This window comes from Diadema antillarum, unplaced genomic scaffold (assembly GCF_040938485.1).
Source record: "Diadema antillarum isolate AM-2024a unplaced genomic scaffold, OU_Dant_1.0 scf00000146, whole genome shotgun sequence".
Classification (NCBI taxonomy): domain Eukaryota; kingdom Metazoa; phylum Echinodermata; class Echinoidea; order Diadematoida; family Diadematidae; genus Diadema; species Diadema antillarum.
Window position 1 is genome coordinate 1,094,100 of NW_027271035.1, and position 21,569 is coordinate 1,115,668.

At 37.9% G+C, this 21,569-nt stretch overlaps 1 protein-coding gene across 1 annotated transcript; it reads left to right on the plus strand.

Moving 5' to 3' along the window:
- Positions 1–1,924: 1,924 nt before the first annotated feature.
- Positions 1,925–21,288, plus strand: LOC139721623 (magnesium transporter NIPA2-like). Its single transcript, XM_071632954.1, has 6 exons — positions 1,925–1,928; positions 14,323–14,571; positions 15,353–15,409; positions 15,998–16,088; positions 19,942–20,102; positions 20,648–21,288. The coding sequence occupies exons 1-6, from the start codon at positions 1,925–1,927 to the stop codon at positions 21,286–21,288; spliced, it is 1,203 nt and encodes a 400-aa protein (XP_071489055.1).
- Positions 21,289–21,569: the final 281 nt, after the last annotated feature.

Sequence of the window (21,569 nt, forward strand, 5' to 3'; positions counted from 1 at the left end):
GTATGTGACTCAACATTCACGTTGTCAATGAAATGTCTTTTTTTGTGTGGTTGTCTGCAAATCAAGTGCTCGTAGAAAAAACAAAAGCAACTGCATACCCTGTCAAGTAGGAAAGAAAATAGGATATGAACGTTTTTCAAATCCTTTTGATTTTGTTTTTACAGGTGTGGGTATGACAACAGTTGCACAGAAACTGACATGAATGACCCTAATTGACTAGACAAGTCCAGGAGTATACATTTGCGGCAGGAAATATTAAATCTTAAACTGAATTGGCAACTCTGAATGTTATACTGCTGATTCTATTTTAGAGAAACTGAACTGGTTAAATGCATTTATGAAAGAACCTCACAGAACCAGGTGAAAAATTCGGTTTGAGATAGAAACATTAAGATTAATGTTCTAAAATGTGTTGCCAATCCAAAGAGTCAGTGATAGATTTATCAGTTATAAGAGGCATCTGATATTGATTTGATTTTTTTATTTGATTTGATTTATTTGATTTTATTGTTCCACATCTCAAAACACTAATAACATGATACAATCGATTGAACATAAGACTGGACATAGCGTCGTAATTACAAAGAATACAAGAAAAGAGATTCTGCAGCCAGAATTAATAATGGTATATGACTATAGTTAAGCAAAAATAAAATATGACTTTTTAAAATTTTCCCCTTGAATTTAGCTCATTTGTTGGACAAGATGATAGGAATCATGCTTGGGATTTTTTTCTTTTTTCTTGATAAGCAGATATTAGTGGTTCCGGGGACGCACACAAATGATGAAGGATAAATATTGGATCTATTCACACGTATAATTAGCTGATGGAGTGCTACCCTTCATTTCAAGAGGCTGTCCAAACAAAATTGTCATTTTGCTCGAGAGTGTGCTGTACCATGATCACACACACATACTTACTTTCGGGTTTTTTTTTCAAAAAATTTCTATTTCTGATACCACGTAATGCAAATGAAAGTTACACAATCGCTTTTGAATGTGTTAATAGTTAGAACCAAACATTATAATGGATTATATACATATGAATTATATCTATACATATATATATATATATATATATATATATATATATATATAATATATAATGTATATTTATATGTATATATATATATATGTATATATATATATACATATATATATATGTAAATACATATATATATATATATATATAAACTCATTACAATGAAAAGGTAACTGAAAATACTGCACATGATTTTGATAATAAATTATCGCGATTAGATGATAAAGTGTAATCAAACAAGTGAAGTCATAACTTTTCGAAATTTATTATGTAAAAAGAGCAATCTGAAAAAAAAAAACCCTGGCCACCTAGAAACCTATAACCCTTATCTCGCGCCACTAATCAAACACTATATATCATGTTTCGACATTATGATTATAAACATTCACCTATCATTAATTACATATTATTATCATCCAAATCCTCACCTTACCTAAACCATAAGTCTCATCTCATCCTCCATAACATAATCCAATCTCCATCCCCTTATTTTCATTTACTTGCCTCCCCCTGTATACGTCCCCAACTTACCCAACATGATAGCATAATTATACCAAGACAAAAACACACGCATACACCCAAAAACATCTGCACACATCAACCTATACAGGTACTACGTTATCTTAAGTTTCCTTCCTCTTGTCCGCATTCCTGACGTGTATATTTTAATGAGCAATTAACAAAGTCATAAACACACGAACTGGAGGATATTATCAAGCACAGAATGTGTGGAAAAAAACAGGGAAAAACTAAAACAGACACAGGCTCACAAACACACACACACACACACACACACACACACACACATACGTACTCACACACACACGCATAAAATGAAAGCCAATCCCCTTGTGTGTTTATGTCAGTTCGACATGTAGCATCATGGGTGAGTGAAGGCGAAGTCGTGAAACAGTTGTCATAGCAACCATCATTGGTTCTCGGTTTTCCTTGTACCAAATGATATACATTACATTGATATTACACAGAAAGATGATAGTCACTGAAATCATTTATTATGCAGTGTTGCTCTCTCGGGCATATCGACACTTGGACAGTATGTCTAGTAAGTCGCAAACGCACTGGGCTGGAGCCTTTGGATGCAGAAATCACAATTTAAAGAAACAAAAAAGAAACACAATCTTATTTGTCTGTGTGTAAACTTGCTCAAGCGCTAGCTGAAAACAGTCATGGAAACAGCATACTGATTTCAGCCTCAGTGGATGCGTGGTTGGCATTTGGGGCCACCAACTTCGTGCGCACACAGAGAATCTGTAGTATATGGCTAGTAACTGATCAGTGGGAATCAGTGGGAATGTTGGGGTATAATTGTTCCAATTCTTGTGGGATTCATTTAAGAGTACATACTTTATATCTATTGTTGTGTGAAAATTATTTGTTTCTGAACGGCCTCATATTCAAGTAATGTGCAGTTTAATGCCCCGTCACTGTACAGGCGTGCTAACCTGGAAACATTAAACTGCACATTACTTGAATATGAGACCATTCTGAAGCAAATAATTTTCACACAACAATAGATATATTATGTACTCTTAAATGAATCCCACAAGAATTAGAACAATCATCCCCTAACATTCCCACTGATTCCCACTGATCAGTTACTAGCCATTCCCTTTAAACTGTTGAAGGCTGCTGGAATTACCAATGTTGTTACCTAATCTCGGAGGATCGCTGTTTATCGCTTGTTTGTTCTTACATTTTGGGATATGAAATACGATTTACATCAATTTTAATGATTTGAACATAGATTACAATAAAAGATGCAATGATTCTACCAAAGAGGTTGTCCTCTCAGTTTCACTTTGTGTCTACATTCCTCCTAATAATACAGGTTTGTCGCTATATAGTGTGATCCTGCATCAGTGGTGGGGACAACTATTTTGTCACGCTATATCAAAAACTCTTCCGTCGAACTGTTTCCAATGCTGTTATACGTGTATTATCAGTTATTTGTACCTAGTGTCCAAAATGGCAGAAATCAAAGTGATCGTATGGAGGTGGGATATCTCGCTGAGGGTTCCATAACTTTATTTGCTCCTGAGACAATTGCTCCCATGAAATATCTGCACCCTAATCCACACATAAATTTTAACCACAAGCATAGCCATGATCCTAATCCTAATCTTCACATCAAACTATTAAAACTCAAATACTCAAATATTCTATTTGAGCATTTTTTTAGGTTGATTTGTAGTGTACGTTATAATTATTATTGTTTATTCGTTGTTTTGATGTTCATGACATGTTCATCTGTATCCATAATGTGAGCAGGGCCCCTTGATAGAACACTTAACCAACTGAAAGGGCTACCCTGCTAAAAGAATATTGAAATCAACCAATCAATCAATCAATCAATCAATCAATCAATCAATCAATCAATCAATCAATCAATCAATCAATCAATCAATCAATCAATCAATCAATCAATCAACCTAAAGCCAGCAACCCTACCCCTTAGTCTTTGGAGCAAATAAGACCGGAGCAACTGTCGCAGGAGCAAATGTCGAGTCACCTTCCCCGAGATGGTGCGATGTCTCATCCACAATGAGATTTTCATCGAAGTGATGATTGTGTGCAGATCAATCAATCAATCTCCTATACAATGTAGGTCTATTGAAGGAAAGAAAAGGGGGATGAGGTACGCCGCCAACATCATAAAGGGTTTGCAGAATTTTGTACTTCACCATATTTTAGCCACATGACATCGTCATTATACACTCTCCCTACTGTCTATTTGTTCATATTGTTTTTTTCACTCCTCAACACGGCTATAAAATCAAAAGGACACACTCATCTGACGCCTAAAAGCACGCTAGATGGAGATCTGGCTCCACTGAGAGCGGAATGCACTTTCCCACAATATTAATGATTATGGAACAAATGACCTAAGCACTGAGCTGACTTAAATGATGAGATAAATTGAAATGATGGGGCCTATAGCTGAATTCCTGGTAATACCCTACATTAAGGTTACACTACTAACATTGAAGTTCGGTGGGTGGTGTCCGTGGTGATTTAGCTGTCATCAAGGCAGTGTGATTTTCCTCGTTGAGGTATATGCAGCTTACTTCATAACATGTTATGGGTCGTGTAGTAATTTTACCGCTTCGTTTCTTTGCAAACGAGAAAGCTTCTAAATGGCCATGCACAGAGAATAAGGGGAAAAAAGCCAGTGTCTGGAGGTATAGCCATGATTTTATATGGCTTGCCGTTTTGGCGTGCGTGTCCATTTTTGAAGCAATTGTTGAAACCTGATAGATAGACTCGTATGACTGATATTTACAAAATAATAACACATGTGCGTGTTATTATTTTGTATATATATATTATATATACATAATGTTGTATGTATATATATATATATATATATATATATATACATATATATATAATATGTCCAAACATATTGAGATATCACGTATTGGCTCCACGAAGAAATGAAAAAACAAACTGGTAATGCATTTTTGTCCAGTAAAACATGAGTTTCTTCGACTCAAATTTTCGGCGTCCTACGCGAAAATTTCAGTCGAATAAACTCACGCTTTATTGGCCAAAAATGCATTACCAGTTTGTTTCTTCATTTTTATATATATATATATATATATATATATATATATATATATATATTCATATATTTAAATATTTATATATAATATAATGTAATATAATATATATGTATACATATATATATTGTATATGCATGTATATATATATATGTATATAATATCATGATTGTATTTACATACATATACATATGTGAACAAATATGCATACGTTTAAGATAAAACTAAATGTATAATCCTCTTGCATGTCGACTTTTAGTGAACCTTAAAGACAAACCCCGAGCAAATAGACGCGATGTATACAGAGTCTTTTGCTTACCAAACGCTTATCATCATCTCTTCTGAAGAGAAAGAGTAAGATCTAACAGTGAAACAATGAAAATTTGATCAAAATCGGATATAAGTCATGATTTCATACACACAAGGTTTTATTTTCTCAGATGTCTGGGCACAGACAGAACTTACCCGCTGAGAAGGACACGCAAAAATGTATAACTCTTATCACTCATATTACTAGTACATTCCAAGAACCCGATTTGTCATTTATACTCTCGAACTTTACAGTTCATAACTGTTATATTCTTTATTGTCATATTTTTTTCTATACATTTTCACCGATCAAACAGGTATATACTTCTCTGATTTTTCTGTTTCATACAAAGCAACATTGGGGCAAAATTTCTTTTTGAATAGAACCTACGTCTGACTGATAGTTAAATTGCAAACAATTAAAGTTGTACCAGTTATAAAATTTTGAATTTCGATGCCTTTAGGAGTTTAGCGATTGATCTTCAGCGGTTTCATTTTCATTTGTAAGTTGTTGTTTTTTTAATTTGAATGTACATAAAGTATTGCAAAGTGTAGACTTGGAAATAGCAGTCCTATTGATTGAGTTATTGATTTAATGTCGTCATTTATGTTGATTCTATTCATTGAATTGAGGTAATGTTTGGAGTTTGTTGTTTATTTGTTATTTAACTGCCTCTACTTAACCAAAGATAGATGTTTTTTTCCCATCATCAACTTGACGCATTTAGAAAAGTCGAGTTGAAGGTCAAATAGAAAATAGATATGTGAAATTTACTTTAAATTGATGAAAAAAAATCTTGACATCAACGCTCGTAATGTTACCCACGCGTAAGCCAACGTAACATACTGTAAAATTATGTCGTTTAAAGGTCCTGTTTACCTTTGGGAGCAGTGATTTTAAAAAAAAAAATGTTCAAGATATCACATTTGGTGCATATGACATTGTGTAGGTCAGTTGTATCACAAAACATCCTACCATCTAAGAATTTTGCCATAGAACCTAAGATATAAGGAGATATCACTATTTTTCTCAATAAACCGTAATTGTAGACGGTTTAGTCTGGAAACATTTCTTTTAATTATAACCATTGTTCACATTTTGTGTATTTAACAATACTTAACATTGATTATAATAATTGAAATTTTTACATTGGTTGTTTCTATCCCTATCTCACATTTTGGAAGTATTTTGAAGCATTAATGCTAGGTTTTTATTTCATCTGGAAATGGTATATGCCTTTAAGTGTTGTTTGAAAATGACAAACAAGGACCAATGGGATCTTCCATATACCACATCACACCTGGTCCCTGTGTACACATTATGTGGACTGATTATTGTTCCTTCAAGACACCGTCAGCCAATTAGTTCGTGAGTCATTACAGGCATGGCCCACAAGATAACGATCTCTTACATCAACCGGAAGATCTTCTTTGTATATACACGCTTGTATATCTCGGTGCTTATAAAAGGTGCGTCGTTTTTTAGATGGAGATGGTATATACAAAGATTGTGTACGCCGTGTTCATTTTATCATTGAGAGGGTATATGAGTTACAAACACATGAGCGTTGCTGTAAGCACATATCCTCGGATAACCATCTCACACACGACGTGGAGAACAAGAAGTGCTGTTCTGCGTCAATGTCAAACAGGTAGGGCCTATCTTTGTAGCGTGCCGTGTCTGTTTTATTTTTATTTATTTTTTTATATAACTATCATTGATTTGCTTTGCCTCGGAAAGGGGCTGAAATAGCTCTTCGCTCTATTGCTCATTATACCGTTGGAAAGGATTCTTCGAAACCCTAGAAGGTCCGAGCATTGGGCACTCACGACGAAGCGTTGGCCGAAAGTAGCTCCGCCTACAGCTTCTGTCTATCGCCTTCTCTTGGTCCGGATCGTTTGTTTGTTTCATTTTCCATTTGAGAAGATGGCTGGATACCCCATATTCAGCTGCAATAGCCGGACTGCCGTGGGGTCTAGTTATAGATTTGTTGGTCCAGTCGGATGATGGGTTCGTCACTCCACTGAGAGCTGAACTGATTCTGGATTGTGAGATTGTATGGTATATAACCAGTGTTGTATTTCATCTATGTCATTGAGCTTTCAAGATAGAGGATCGGAGAGAGAGAGAGAAAGGGAGGGAGAGAGAGAGGTAGTTATGTATATAACACAGATGGATAATCTATATTATTACACGGTGTGGGAGTCTTCATGGATTATGTATATATATATATGGTATATATGTATATATATATATATATATATATATATATATATATATATATATATATATATAGTTGAGACAATGTAGATAACAGAAGATGTCGCATGAAACCGGCAGAGTTGTGAAGCTTTCGACCGTGGTCTTCCTCAGCTTTAATGTCTGTTTGTGAAACGAAATATATGTTTTTGAGCATAACAAATCTGAAGTCATAAACACAATATATTAAATATAAGTTGAGCATGAGTTAATAGTTACATGACATACTTGGCAATATTTTTTGGCACTTTGCAACACATTCAACAATGTATAACTGGAAATGAGTGTATAGTGAGTATATATAGCATACAAACATATCATACAATAAAAATTATCAAACATATATCATAAATAAACTAAATAATATGATTACCTGCTAAGCAGACGTTTGCGTTGCCTGGATGTCTTGTGGCTGTCTTGTGGCGGGATGTGAGTGATCATGTGATATTGGGGGAAGGTTTGTGTGCGGTGGTGCATGTCAGGCAGGAGTGGGGTAGTGTAAAGAATTAGGTTCAGTGTGACAAGTGTGTCAGTCGTGTCAGTGCAGATAAAGCATTGTTAACAATTACGATACAATGAACATTCTCGTGGTCATTAACCCCTACAGCTGATTTACCAACAATCAAAATAGCAGGCATGGAACCCGGGTACAGATAGAGTGTGGATAGAGAGTGGATAGTGTGTTGCCACTTGTCCCTAGGTACATAACACAGAAATATACAATATACACATTATTTTATATACCAAATTATTGCTGAAACAATCTTCATACTCTTGTCACATAATATAACAAAATTGTGTCGCACAGTATAATTTTTCTGTGTACACCTCTATCAATCTATCTATTAATCTATTCATAATTCATACTTATATATATTCATATTGAGATCGTATATATATATATATATATATATATGTATATATATATATACATATATATCCATATACATATGCATGCATACATACACATAAATATCATATACACACATACATACATATATGATTACATAATTCCTTCTATCCACATTATATAATAACTGAGTATATAACAATACCTATCAGTTAACCAATACAACATCAAAAAATCGCAATCCTTTACAGACATTCTATCTTTTCCGTAAATACAGTCTCATTTTACATAAAACCCGGGTACAGATAAAGAGGGGATGATGTTTTGCCACTTAGAAATAAAATATGTGCCAAAATTATTGCTGACAAAATCTTCATGCTATTCCCACGTGATATAACAAAGCTGTATCGCACAATAATTATTATATATGCTGTTTCTCTGGTGCACAACTCTATCTCTCTCTATCTATAATCATCATTTCTTATACATACTATATAATATTCATGCACCCATGTTATGATTATATACACATGCATACACTATATATATACATATATATACATAGAAGAGCCTGCTTGCAAAAACCGACAGGTCCATATTTGCCAAATGGAGACACATGTGGCTAAAGGTCAAGAAAAATAAAGAGAACAGTGGCAACACACTATCCACTCTCTATCCATATATATATATATATATATATATATATATATATATATATATATATATATATACTATGAAGAGTTTTATCGCAATACGAGCTAACTCCATTTTTGCGAAGGTGAGATATTTGTAATTAAAGCTGATAACAAACAAAAAATAAGAAAATACAGAATATTTTCAAGCACTACTTCTAAAATATTCCTTGTTATGTAACAAGTGAGGTATTACAGGAAAGGTTTAAGTTTGCTGTATGTGATGATGGACTTACTTTATAATGGCGCTGAGCTTATTTTGCAATAAAACTTTTCATTGTACATGTATAATGCCATCATATCTCTGTGAGGACGACATACATTCAGGCCATGTAATGAGAATACATACGTAAGATTGGACTGTATACCGTATAGTGGTGAGGCCATATTATATTGCGAGTCTTTTCTTAGTGATCGTTGTTTTTGTTGTTGTTAATATGATTTCATAGGCGCGTGTCATTCATTAACTGTGAGTGTTTGCGAATGTTTGTCACTTCTCTAGTCTTTTGTCAAGGCCCTCTCCTCTCACTGAGCTATATGGAGCGAACAAGCGAAACGAGGCCAGCAGCAGCTGAGCTCGCTTCGTACCACTTCCCTGCTTCGTTCGTCCCCATTCGCTCACCAACGTATTGCGAGAGAGCCTTAGCAAAAGGCTACCACTTCTCGTGGGTACAAGAGTTTTCGTTCGCTTCCAGTTGGTCATTTACGTCCTGATTCAAAGAGTCCGTGGACCATGGACCCTATCAACAGATCAGTAGCAAACCGCTCGTTAGTTTTGAAACATTGATGCCAAACAGACGAGAAAACACCCCCACAAAACTAAAGAGTGGCAGTGGCTTCGGAAGCCATACACCTGATGATATTCTCAGAGGCGAGAGTAATCCACTGCACTGAGGGGCGGTTATCAATACTTCTGCGCCCATGCTATTGGTTGGCCTGTACGTGCGGCGTTATGAATACCTCCAGGATCAGAAATGTTATTTGTTCGTACCAAACCAGGATGCACTCAAATTACGCGTAAACGTGACCATTCTGACATTCAGTACAATCTCATGGTTTTCCCTGACTTTGGTAGGAGGTAATGAAGGCCGGCTGTCTCTAGGTGATACTATGAAGTTAAAAGAAAACAGCTTGGATACGAAAGGGTTAGTACACGCATAACGTAGAGACCAAACAAAAACTTATCCGGCTGAAACAATTTCCCTGCAGCCTATGTATTCGTCACTGGTGACACGGTGCAACAGGTACCGGCTTTCACGATCGACGAGATCACACGCCCCCCATAGCAAGGACGTCTGAATCTACCAACAAGCGGACTGCTAGGAATTCGTGCACGATGGGGACTTTCATACGCGGACCCATGCTGTAGTCTGCGAAATCAACAGATCATATCATACTTTACTACAGAGAGGAAGATAAAGTACAGGTGAGATGGATGATGATTGTGGCGGTCACTCTATAGGAATGATGTTTTGTTGTTGTTTTGTGGCGGTCAGCTCACAGGAATTATTACCTTTTGTTGTTGTTGTGGTGGTGGTGGTGGTGGTGGTGGGTGTGATTGCCAATTTGGTATTTCCATCCCCTACTGAAATCCAGGGAAGTCCAGACGACATTCTCTGATATATTATTCAAATTCATGAAATTCTTCTGTCGAGATCTTTCATGAATTTGAATATTCCACGCAGTGCCCGCTGCAATTGTCGTGCGGAAGCTCGGTGGTCTAGTGGAGATGACGCCTGTCCGGTGATCAAGAGGTCGTATAGGGTCGAATCCTGCTTGAGCACATACGCCCATGATTTCTTTTATCATGGCTACTACCAAAACACTGATCAATATTCAGTGCTTATTTACGTCGATGGAGGGCACTTTGTCAATCATTTGCAATTCTCTGATACTAGTATTCCTAATTACTTCGTAGTGTATTATATCACACTCATTCCGTCTTCAATTTTGATAATCTCAGTCGTCGATGGGAGGATGCTCCCATGATAATATGATAGAACCAAAGAAAATGAACTGAAATTCTAGGGATTCTCTGTCTCAAGATAACGTGATAGGCCATTGATATATAATTTCAGTTATGATAATAATACCAAATGATAGGCACCGAGCTCTCTTCCTGATAAAACAATCACCAAGTCCAGAGATAAAGATGGCAAACGTGAGATGGCAGAGTGGATGGATACAATCTCTGCCACTGGATCTTTGATAAAGTGCCATGCACTACATATCATTCCTTGTCCACGGCTTAACATCACCAACCGATACTGTTTACCGTTGTGAACAGTGATTTAAAAAATGTTCGAGTTATCACGTTTGATGCATATGTACTGGTTAGTTACATCACAAAAATCGTGCCATATGAAAATTTCGCAATAAAGCCTAAAATATGAGGAGATATCAATATTTTTCTCAATAAACTATATAGCTTGTCCGTGTGCAAAAATAACTCAAAAAGTGGTTAACGGATTGGGATGAAACTTGCAGGAAAGGTTAAGAATGACACAACTAATAAACGATTAACTTTTGGTAATGATCCGAGAATTTGGGGGGAATTTATGAAGGATTTTTGATATTTTGGCAGGTAGGGTCAATGAACTTTGGAGTTCAGTATTTGAGGTTTGCCTGCGCGCACTAAAGTGCGTGCTCTAGTTTCTGCTAGGGCGAGGCGCGCCGTGCAGTTGAGGGTCTATGACGTAACACAGGCTTCTATATTGGGACGTCGGGCGACTTTCAGCACACAATGCTATAAGTAGGGCCTTCTATGGGTGGAAATCACTGATATAGTTTTCGAAAGAAATTATTAAAAAACCAGGTTTATATTTTGAAATGACACCCAGAGGTACACCCAGAGGTGTTAATCTAACACCTTGTAAATGAGCGCCGGAAATTTAACACCATCTCGGTGTTTCATAGATAACACCGGACTTTTTGCAGTGTATGCTGTGTGTATTTCCTCATAGTACTGCGACATCGCACATTATACAGCCTTTTATTGGGGCGTTGCGCAATAAGCAAATACAAGTTCCGTTTTATCGCAGTGAACTCTCCCGACTCTTTTTATCTGCCATCTTCGAAAGAAAACTGTAGATAAACACTGGCGGAAAGATGATACGGGTGGATCGGATGATTGTGAAGAAATTGCTGGTATGTGTGTAATAAGTACAATAGTAGGACACGAGAAGGAGAAAAACAAGTATTGAAGTGATAGGAGATCCTTGTGGAAAAGAAATAGATTAATTCGTTCAACGGGTTCACGAGACAGACTTATACCTCCAAGAAACCTGTTATTAATACTTTACATCTGTACAGTCATAATGACTATTGTAGGAACATGAGAATTTGACGCTTCTATCGTGTGTATTACGGTTGAATACCATCGCTTTTGCTACTATTAGACATAGCATGTCATGTGCCACACGCATAATATTGTAAACTATCATAACCACATCAAACACCGAAATACGAAAGAAAAGTATATATTCAATATAATTCCTCTGAAACGTTTGAAATATATCGCAACCATACAGACTTTTTTTTCCACACGTAATTCTTTTTATCAGTGCCACTCTTGAACCCTTTGTGCAGATCGATGGTGGTATTTCATTTGCATTATCCTGAGTCTGCATAGACAAGGATTTCCTTCCAAGAGGTTTTCGTCGTGATTCAACGAGCTTAATTTTGTAAATAAGCCCATAACGGCTACTTTGCTCTGGATATGTAACAGACTGTATCGGTTTTTATCCTTGTCATTCAGTTTCTCCAAACAGATATCGTCGCAGATATATTAATGTGGAATCATAATAATTTGTTGCGCTGAATTCTTCAAATTAAACCAAACACCACTTCTACCATCGATACCAATCCAATGACACTCTACAAGGTCAAGCATGCAAGATGTTTTTAACATTGCTAAACTCTTGACTGTGTGATCGTTGGAGCTGCCACTCGTTTTTGATAAGGCACAATTTAACTGTTTGGATTGTTATAGTTTGAGGATTGCTAAGAATTGTTTGAATACTGGCGTCACCAAAATAAGTCTTTGCAACTTGAACTGTCATTTGGTACTAGACATCTGAACAACATGATCAGGGATATATGGCTATAATGATACGGGGCCGCAAGGAGATAGTTTTAACGTTAATTCACATATAAAACAAATCTGAACTTTTTAAAAAAATCTTCCAATTAAGTCTCTCCTTTGAAGAGAGAATCCGAAAATGAGTGACGCTCGATCATGACGCTGCTCACAGAGGTAAATGCTTTATACCAAGGGCCGGGCAACAATTAACTACCTTCTTGCTCAGATCAAAATAATCAGATCAAATCCCGAAGGAGTGCAATTCGTGCGCCAAAATCTTGGTTTGCAAAACACACGGCACCAACAGAGCTTATTCCCTTTAAGTAGCCATCCTCAATTTATGCAACAAACCAACCTCTTTGCAGTCGGTTGGAGGATGGCATCGTTACACAGACCTACAAGCCATTCTTTAGACCAAAGTAGTGAACAAACAAAACCTGAATAACTCCAAAGAGGACCTCCTCTTAAAAGTGATTAACCTGCAGTGAGGAAACCAAACAACATGGTTCTCTCAGCGTGGCCTTTAGGAAGAAGGCATAACATTGTATAGTCAGCATGTCCATGGAGGCTTCCAAGAGGAAAGACAGCAACACGACATAAGTCTATGAAAACCAATAATTTTGTTTTGTTTTGTTTTGTTTTATTTTTTAATTTTTTTTGCTTTGATTGTTTTAATTTTATGTATGATTTGTTTTTGAAAATCAATATAAAAAAATTTAAAAAAACCAATAATTTTCGTCATACCGCAGTCTCATTGTAAAATACCATGTCGATACTGCATTGTAGGACACCTCAACCCTATCTTGGCATGCATGGGGATAAATAGTGGAGTAGTATGTGATCCATGCTGCCAAACGGACATGCTCTGATTATAATTTGGAGTGCCTACCAATTTATGAGTATGGATAGTCGTCTTTTGGCATAGAAGGGTTTCATCGAGGGGTTTTGTGTTTCATATAGTAGGGTCATTGTTTCCCACAGGGAGCCATGGTTTTATCTCTTCACACCAGGTGCGCCGAAGGAATCTATTTAATACAAAGTCTCCTCAGATGACTGATTTATGTGGACATGTAGTGTAATGAGAGTCGCACGTAACACCAAAAAGGAAATTACTGTATCTCCTTGGTACTACCAGACTCGACAAGCTTAAAGAGATGATATAGGTTTGGTTGAGATTGGGATTCAGGTTTTAACTTTTTTGGGAAATAATTAGAAACCATTTATCTGACATATTATTGGATGTGTCAGCCATTTCAAAACCGGTTTTCATCAAAATCAAAAACTCTGAATTCCTCTTAAAATTATTGTACTCATATAAAATTTCTAATTATTTCGCAAAAATTTAAAACCTGAATCCCTAACTCAACCACAACTATACTGTCCCTTTAAAGCAAGTTCAAGTTGGCTCCCACTCTACAAAGAAGAGGGAAAGATAATGCTAGACCTCTCACTCTCAATATTGCATTTTAAACATTGTTATTTATGTGTCAATTTATTTTTCTACCAGGCCACAGAAATCTGGTAACACCAACGACGCATTATTGGCGCGAGTTCCAAACGTCTCCCTCTACGATGCCTACCCAGACAACGACGTCAAATTGCACGCTGGTCTGCGAGAGCGTGACCGAAACCATAGCAACGCAGGACTTCTACATCGGGCTCACTCTTGCCGTCTGCTCAAGTGCGTTCATTGGATCGAGTTTTGTTATCAAGAAGCAAGCGTTGATTAAGATTTCGACGCATTCCCTTAGAGCAGGTAAGAAAGTTCGAAGCCAACATGTTAAAGGTCCAGTTTACCTTTGGGAGCAGTGATTTAAGGAATGTTCAAGATATCACATTTGATGCGTATGTTTAGATCAGTTGTATCACAAAACATCTTACAATTTTCGCAGCAAAGTCTAAAATGATATAAGGAGATATCACTATTTTTCCCAATAAATCATAACTGTTGATGGCTTAGTCTGGAAAAATTCTTATTATAACTATTGTTCACAGTTTGTATATACTTATTCAAATTTTTACATTGGTTGTTTCTGTCCCTAACTCACATTTTAGAACTATTGTGAGGATCCAGTGCTGGGTTTTTGTTTCATCTTCAAATGGTAAATTATGCCTTAAAATCTGCTAACGTGTAGTAAGCTCATAGAATTGTCGAGCAAAATATTGAAATTTGAATAGGATCTATGAAATGTTGTGCAAAATGTCATTCTCGCAGAACAGTAAAATCGCAGTTCACAACATTGTGATAAACACAGATCGGAAGCATGATAAACGCAACATCAAGTTTTTTTCCCCTCACCAGTCGATCCACTCTTCTAGATTTCTCAACATGATTGTAGTGCGTTATATAACTCTCTTCACGATCAATTAGATTCGTTTTGAAATGTAATATCAAATTACATTTGTTGTCATGATACAAATTATTTGAGATAGTGTTCAAGTACTAGCAGTCCCTAGAAATGCGTGTCTCTTTGTTTTTAAAACGAATTATATACACCAATTTAAATACTTACATCGCTGTATAATCATGATCGCAGGTGACGGTGGTCATGCTTACCTACGCGAATGGCTGTGGTGGGCAGGTTTCTTATTACGTAAGTATGACGCTTGGAATTAAGTTCGGTTCGAGTTTATGACTTAAATACTAAATAACCTACACTTTGAGCTATGCCAAACTTGAATTCCTTGTAATAAAAAGAAAAAGGGTAAAACATACACGCACATATACTTGACTTTGTGTGAAGACGTGCGCTTGGACAAAAAAAAAAAAAATGAAAGAAAAAATTGAAAAGAACAAGTTGCCGAAATTGGTAGACTGATTGACGCATATAGCTTTAAAGACCTCGCTCTCTCTGCACATGCGCAAACCATAATCCAATTCAATTCAAGTCAATATGACATGCTTGAATCTGTCACAAGCGAATCGAGTCGATTTGACCAACAATCAATAGCAAAAAATTGGATGAGGGAATGAAGAGAAATTATACTTGGCATCCAAACAGAGAATTAACGTCAAAAAGACAAAGAACTTTCTCAATAGTTGACATATCTTTGTCATATTCCCCTTATTTTATGAATTCAAATCGAACCTTTCTAAATATGTAAATCTGGCCGGCTGTGATACAATACTGTTTCGCCCAAGTTATCTGTTATCTTTCTTTGCTCCGCTCTGCTTTCTGCAGTTGGCTTCGGGGAGCTGTGTAATTTTTTGGCCTACGCCTTCGCGCCGGCAACCTTGGTTACTCCACTTGGTGCACTCAGTGTCATTGTCTCGTGAGTATCCATGACAACAACTCATCCTTTTCCTCCTCCACTCTCTTCTTCCTCCTCCTCCATTTGCTCCACTTCCTCCTCCTCCCTCTCCTCCTCCTTTCTCCTGTAATACCCTTTCTTCTCTTTCTGCATTGTCCTTCTCTTCCTCCCTCATCTTCCTACTTTCCTGCTCCTCTTCCTTCTAATTCTCATCCTGCTCCTTCCCATCCTCCTCCTCTTCCTCCTGCAAGCTCCTTCCTTCTACTTCTTTATTCTGCTCCTGCTCTTTTTCTTGCTCCTTCTTCTCGTGCTTCTTAGCTTTTTTTTTCGTCCTCTTCTCTAACATTCTTCCTCTTCTCTTTTATTTTCGATTTCTTTTTATCATTATCCTTTTTTTTCTCATCTTTACTTGTGCGCTTTCTTTGGTCTCTTTTTATGCCTCCGCCACGAAGTGGTGCCGGAGGCATTATGTTTTCGGGTTGTCCGTCCGTCCGTCCGTACGTCCGTCCGCATTCGTTTACGCGATAACTTGAGTAATATTGACTGGAATTTTACCAAACTTGGTCGAAGTATTAAGTGTGATGGGGCAATTACTTGATTGGATTTTGGGTGAAATCGGCCAACGGCCAAAGGTCAAAGGTCAAGGTCAACTCATGAAATTGTATCCGTTTACGCGATAACTCAAGACTGGGTTTTCACCAAACTTTGTCGGAGGATGATGTATGATGAGACAATTACTTGATTAGTTTTTTAGTGAATTCGGACTGAGGTCAAAGGTCAAAGATCAAGGTCAAATCCTAAAATTTATCTGTTTACGTGATAACTCAAAACTGGATTAAACAGCTTTCACCAAACTTGGTCCAAGGATGATGTATGATGAGGCAATTAGTTGAGTAGATTTTAGTGACATTGGCAAGAGGTCAAAGGTCAAAAGGTCAAGGTCAAATGCTAAAAATGTTGCTATTTCCCCCATATCTATGCAATGCCCGAAGGTGTTTTCTTGAAACTTAGTGTAGACATGAACTACTGCGTAAAGATTCTCCAGAGAGAGTTTCATGTCACAAAGTCAAAGGTCAAAAGGTCAAAGGTTAGGTGAAAATGTTGCAATATCACTTTTCTCGCAAATGGCTCAATGTATCTTCATGGAACTTGGTACATACGCATGTACTGACTGGCAGGGATTATCTAGGGAATGTAGGGATCGTGGGTCAATAGTCAGGGGGTCAAATGTCAAGGTCAACTCCTCAAAATTTTACTATTTCCCTCATATACTAGTATATGCAATGTTTGCATTTTTAGTTTTTTTTTTTTTTTGTATTGCCTAATGGAGATTCTCTGGGAAATTTCCAGCCAGAAGGTCAAAGGTTAAGGGTCAAAGGCCAGGTTTAAATGCAAAAAAAAAAAAAAATATTTAATACTGTAATCACACTCTTCCTTCATGCCTTGAAAATTACTCAATGCGTACACTTATAAAAGGGTTGGTCAGAAGTCAAGTAAAAATTCTCAATTCCCCAAATATGTGTACCTGCACTCTTAGACAATTATAGCAAACCCAGTTCAAGGAAAGTGAACATTCAAGATATTTCTGACAAACCTGTCATTTCGATATTTTGCCAATTATGTGAAATGTCATCACACATTGTGAAGACATTGTGTTATACACAATGTCTTCACAATGTGTGATGAGAATGAGGGGGAGAATCATGCATTATGGCGGAGGCATCAGTCGCCATAGCGACATTTCTAGTTTTTTTTTTATTCCTCCTTCTACTCCATCATATTGCATATCAGTGTTTTGACTGATACTGTCTGATCTTTGCAAGTCACATTAATGGATGAACCAAAAGGGATAGATATTATTAACTACTCTGCTTTTCTGAATATGTCAGCAACAGAACGTAGTGGGAACGTTTTACGTGCATGGGTCGTTAGCTCTCTTGCACACGACGTGTTTGTCCTTTATCCAGGTGACAGAGTCTGATAGCCCACAACGTTGGCTCAGTTGTCCTCGACTCTATCTAAATGGATTTGAAACAGGAACCTCTTGTGTGTGTGGTTTGAGACTGCGTCAGATGAGCCGGTTACAGTTCGTTATTCCGAAGGTTCTTTCAGTCCGAATGTTCGTTATTCCGAAGGTTCGTTATTTCGAAGATTCGTTATTCCGAAGGTTCGTTAATCCGAAAATGTGATAAGGGTTGTTGTTCCGAAGGTTCATTAATCCGAAAATGAAATAAGGGTCGTTTTTCCGATGGTTCGTTAATCCGAAAATGAAACAAAGCTCGTTATTCCGAAGGTTCATTACGGACTCTATTTCATTTTCGGATCAACGAACCTTCGGAATAACGAACCCTATTTCATTTTCGGATCAAAGAACCTTCGGAATAACGAACCTTCGGAATAACGCCACAAATGTTTGGATTAACGAACCTCTGGGTATAGGGAATTTGTGTGTTTCGGATTGACGAACTTTCGGAATAACGAACCTTCGGAATAACGAACAGCACCCGATGAGCCAGCTTGCATGGGATGGTTGTCCTCTCATTATGCCTAAAGAGGTAGCCCTCCCAATATTGCTCCTCCCCTAACTGTGCTACTCTTCAGCTTCACGCAGCGATGAGTCAAACATTGGTTCATGCCATCTTCTTTCATTTTCACGATAAAAAGTAACTCCTGTATTTCCGACAGTATTCTCAGAAGTCTGAAGGTATGTAATGAAGACCTGCTGTAAGCGTCATAAGGATTTTTTTTTTCAAACCCCAGAAACCTATTTTTTCTATTGTCCGTACAAAGACATGTTTCAAACAAAATGCTGGTAATTGTTCAGTAATAACTTTTCAATAGCACCAGGTTGATTTTTTTTTTTTTTTTGAAAGGAAGAATTCACCGACGGCTTGTAAATGTCCTACTGTACAGAAATGTTGGTTATTCTGTTTGCAAGATATTAAAGGCTGAATCGCATTCTTGAATATTAATTTTGATTTGCTGTTATTAATTAAAAAAGTGAAAACAAAGCGTGAACGCAGATTTCCCTGCAAGGGTCAAACGTAAAGTGTGTATTTTTTTTTCTCTCTGGGTTGCTCCTCACTTTCCGGTGTTCTGGTCAACCTTGGAGTCTACGTATCCGGGACGCATCCGGAACATTGATCCGCAACGAAGAAATGTACCTGAACTTTATTCATTTGCGTCCTTTCCTTCCTGTTGAAAGAGAATCAATTTCTGGGCCAAGCAGTGATTATTATGAGTGGGTAGGAATTGGTCATAATATAGGTCCATAAATATTTCCTTCCTTGGCAAGCTATCCTGGTTCCGGCTTACTTAGAAATAGTTTTTTCCATAGTGGAAATTATGGTCGTGATATACTGCACCTTTGGTTCTATTCGGACGGTCTAATAGACAACGCCGTCGCAGATAGATTCTGCATAATCTTCAAGCAAACGATAAGTTTTCCCAAACTGAAATAAAACTTGAAACATCAAACTATTAGAATACAATTGTACAATCTTGCTACAGAGATCATTGGCAGATGAAACAGTTACCATTGGTTACCTCACCGATGCGATAACGTAGCAGTTTGACCACAAGATGGCGCTGTCTTATCAATAACGGCAGAGCTCTGTATGACTGATCGTCCGCTTTGCCATCTCCTCAAGTCAGTAGCACAAGTTGATAAGAAAACTTACACAAACAGAAATACATGTACAATTATGTATAGGTAGAGAACTGATAGATAGATAGACAGGCAGTTATGATTTGTGAGATAGATAGGAAGATATTTGATAGCAGACAGGAAAATTGATTGAATAATGTATATTTATATATTCAATATTGATAGTTTAATCCTCCAGTTTATGTTTCTTCACCTTCTCTCTGACAGAGCTGTGCTCTCTTCGTATTGTCTAAATGAGAGCTTAAATCTCCTGGGTAAGGTGGGCTGCTTACTCTGCATACTAGGAGCCATCGTTATTGTCATTCACACTCCCGTGGACGAGGCTTACCACACGCTGCATTGGCTCACAAAACGACTCAGGGCGCCAGGTAAGTTCGCGCGATTGCACGTTTGCGCGCGTCTTTATTATTTGCTTCTTTATCGTTTTGTTCTCTCGTTTTCAGATGTGTTCGATCATCGAGAAGTGAAGAACACACAAACACACACCCTTGAGCTATATGTGGGTCAGTTATTCTGGCCACAGTGAATTTACAATCAGTTACAATATGGGCTGATTCTAATACTACATGGCAATGATTTAAATGTTGCAAAGCATGCTTTCGTTCGTAATCAGACGGCATGATGATTATGATCACAATTACAGTTAGTCCCCAATAGTTCACTCAGTAAAGGTGCATTTATCATGACTGAATATAAATGATAGGAATTCACAGCATCTGCCTGGATACTGGATATGCAATCTTTTATGTATTCAATGGCAAAGGGGTTCTTTGATTCCATGATGATATTTGCACATTCATAGGGGAAAAAAGAGTTCACATTATCGTAACTCCGTGTCAAAATTGAGTTACTTGCTCCACAGCATCTCTCTCGCTATCACGCTATCCTTTTCGCTCAAATACTCCCTCCGCAGCCTTCGTGGTCTACGTGTGCCTGGTCGCTGCCGCCAGTCTGGTGTTGGCCTTCGCCATCGCACCCCGCTGGGGACACACCAACGTCTTGGTCTATGTGCTCATCTGCTCCATCATCGGGTCGCTGACCGTCATGGCCTGTAAAGGGGTCGGCATCGCGCTCGTGCAGCTCTTCGAAGGGGTCAACACCCTTGCCGTGCCCGTCACGTGGATCCTCCTCCTCCTCATGGGCGTCTTCATCACGGTGCAGATGCACTACCTTAATAAATCCCTGGACATCTTCAACACCGCCGTTGTCACGCCCATCTACTACGTCTTTTTCACAGCCAGCGTGCTCGTAGCCTCCTCCATCCTGTTCGAGGACTGGCGAGTGATGTCGGCGGAGGACATCATCGGCGTACTCGATGGTTTCGGCGTCATCATCTCCGGTATCTTCCTGCTGCACGCCTTCCGCGAGCTCCCGCTCACCTTGTCGGACCTTCCGACCGGCGACAAGACAACGAGCGGCAACATCAGCGTGGGAACCATCAGCCGCCCGACGTCGGAGTCGGAGGAACATTTCGTCACCACGGAATCGGTGGGGCTCCTGAACGATATCGGCCTTGACATTGAGCCGTACAAAGACGGGGAAGATTCCACATAGTAGCCCGACAGGGATAGGACTCACCGTTTGTATTATTTTCAACATGTCTTCACCAAATCGATGCACTGTCAACTCCATGAATGAAAGTCGAACAAGGAAACAGTCTCTACTGATGTTTATTTATTACCACCGATTCGTGACTTCCCTACTGAAAAGAACACAGTGTCCCATATAGTGTGTTCACAGTGTGTTCACATAGCTGCCTCTGTGAAAATGCTCGAATTTAACAGCGTGAAGATGATTTAAAACTGTTATGAAGTTTTCACAGAGCGTTCACATAG

What these genes read in the sequence shown, in the direction of transcription:
- LOC139721623 (XM_071632954.1), top strand. An exon ending in GACGCATTCCCTTAGAGCAG is followed by an intron (nt 14,572 to 15,352) that starts GTAAGAAAGTTC and finishes TCATGATCGCAG; the next exon opens with GTGACGGTGGTCATGCTTAC. An exon ending in AAAACGACTCAGGGCGCCAG is followed by an intron (nt 20,103 to 20,647) that starts GTAAGTTCGCGC and finishes CTCCCTCCGCAG; the next exon opens with CCTTCGTGGTCTACGTGTGC.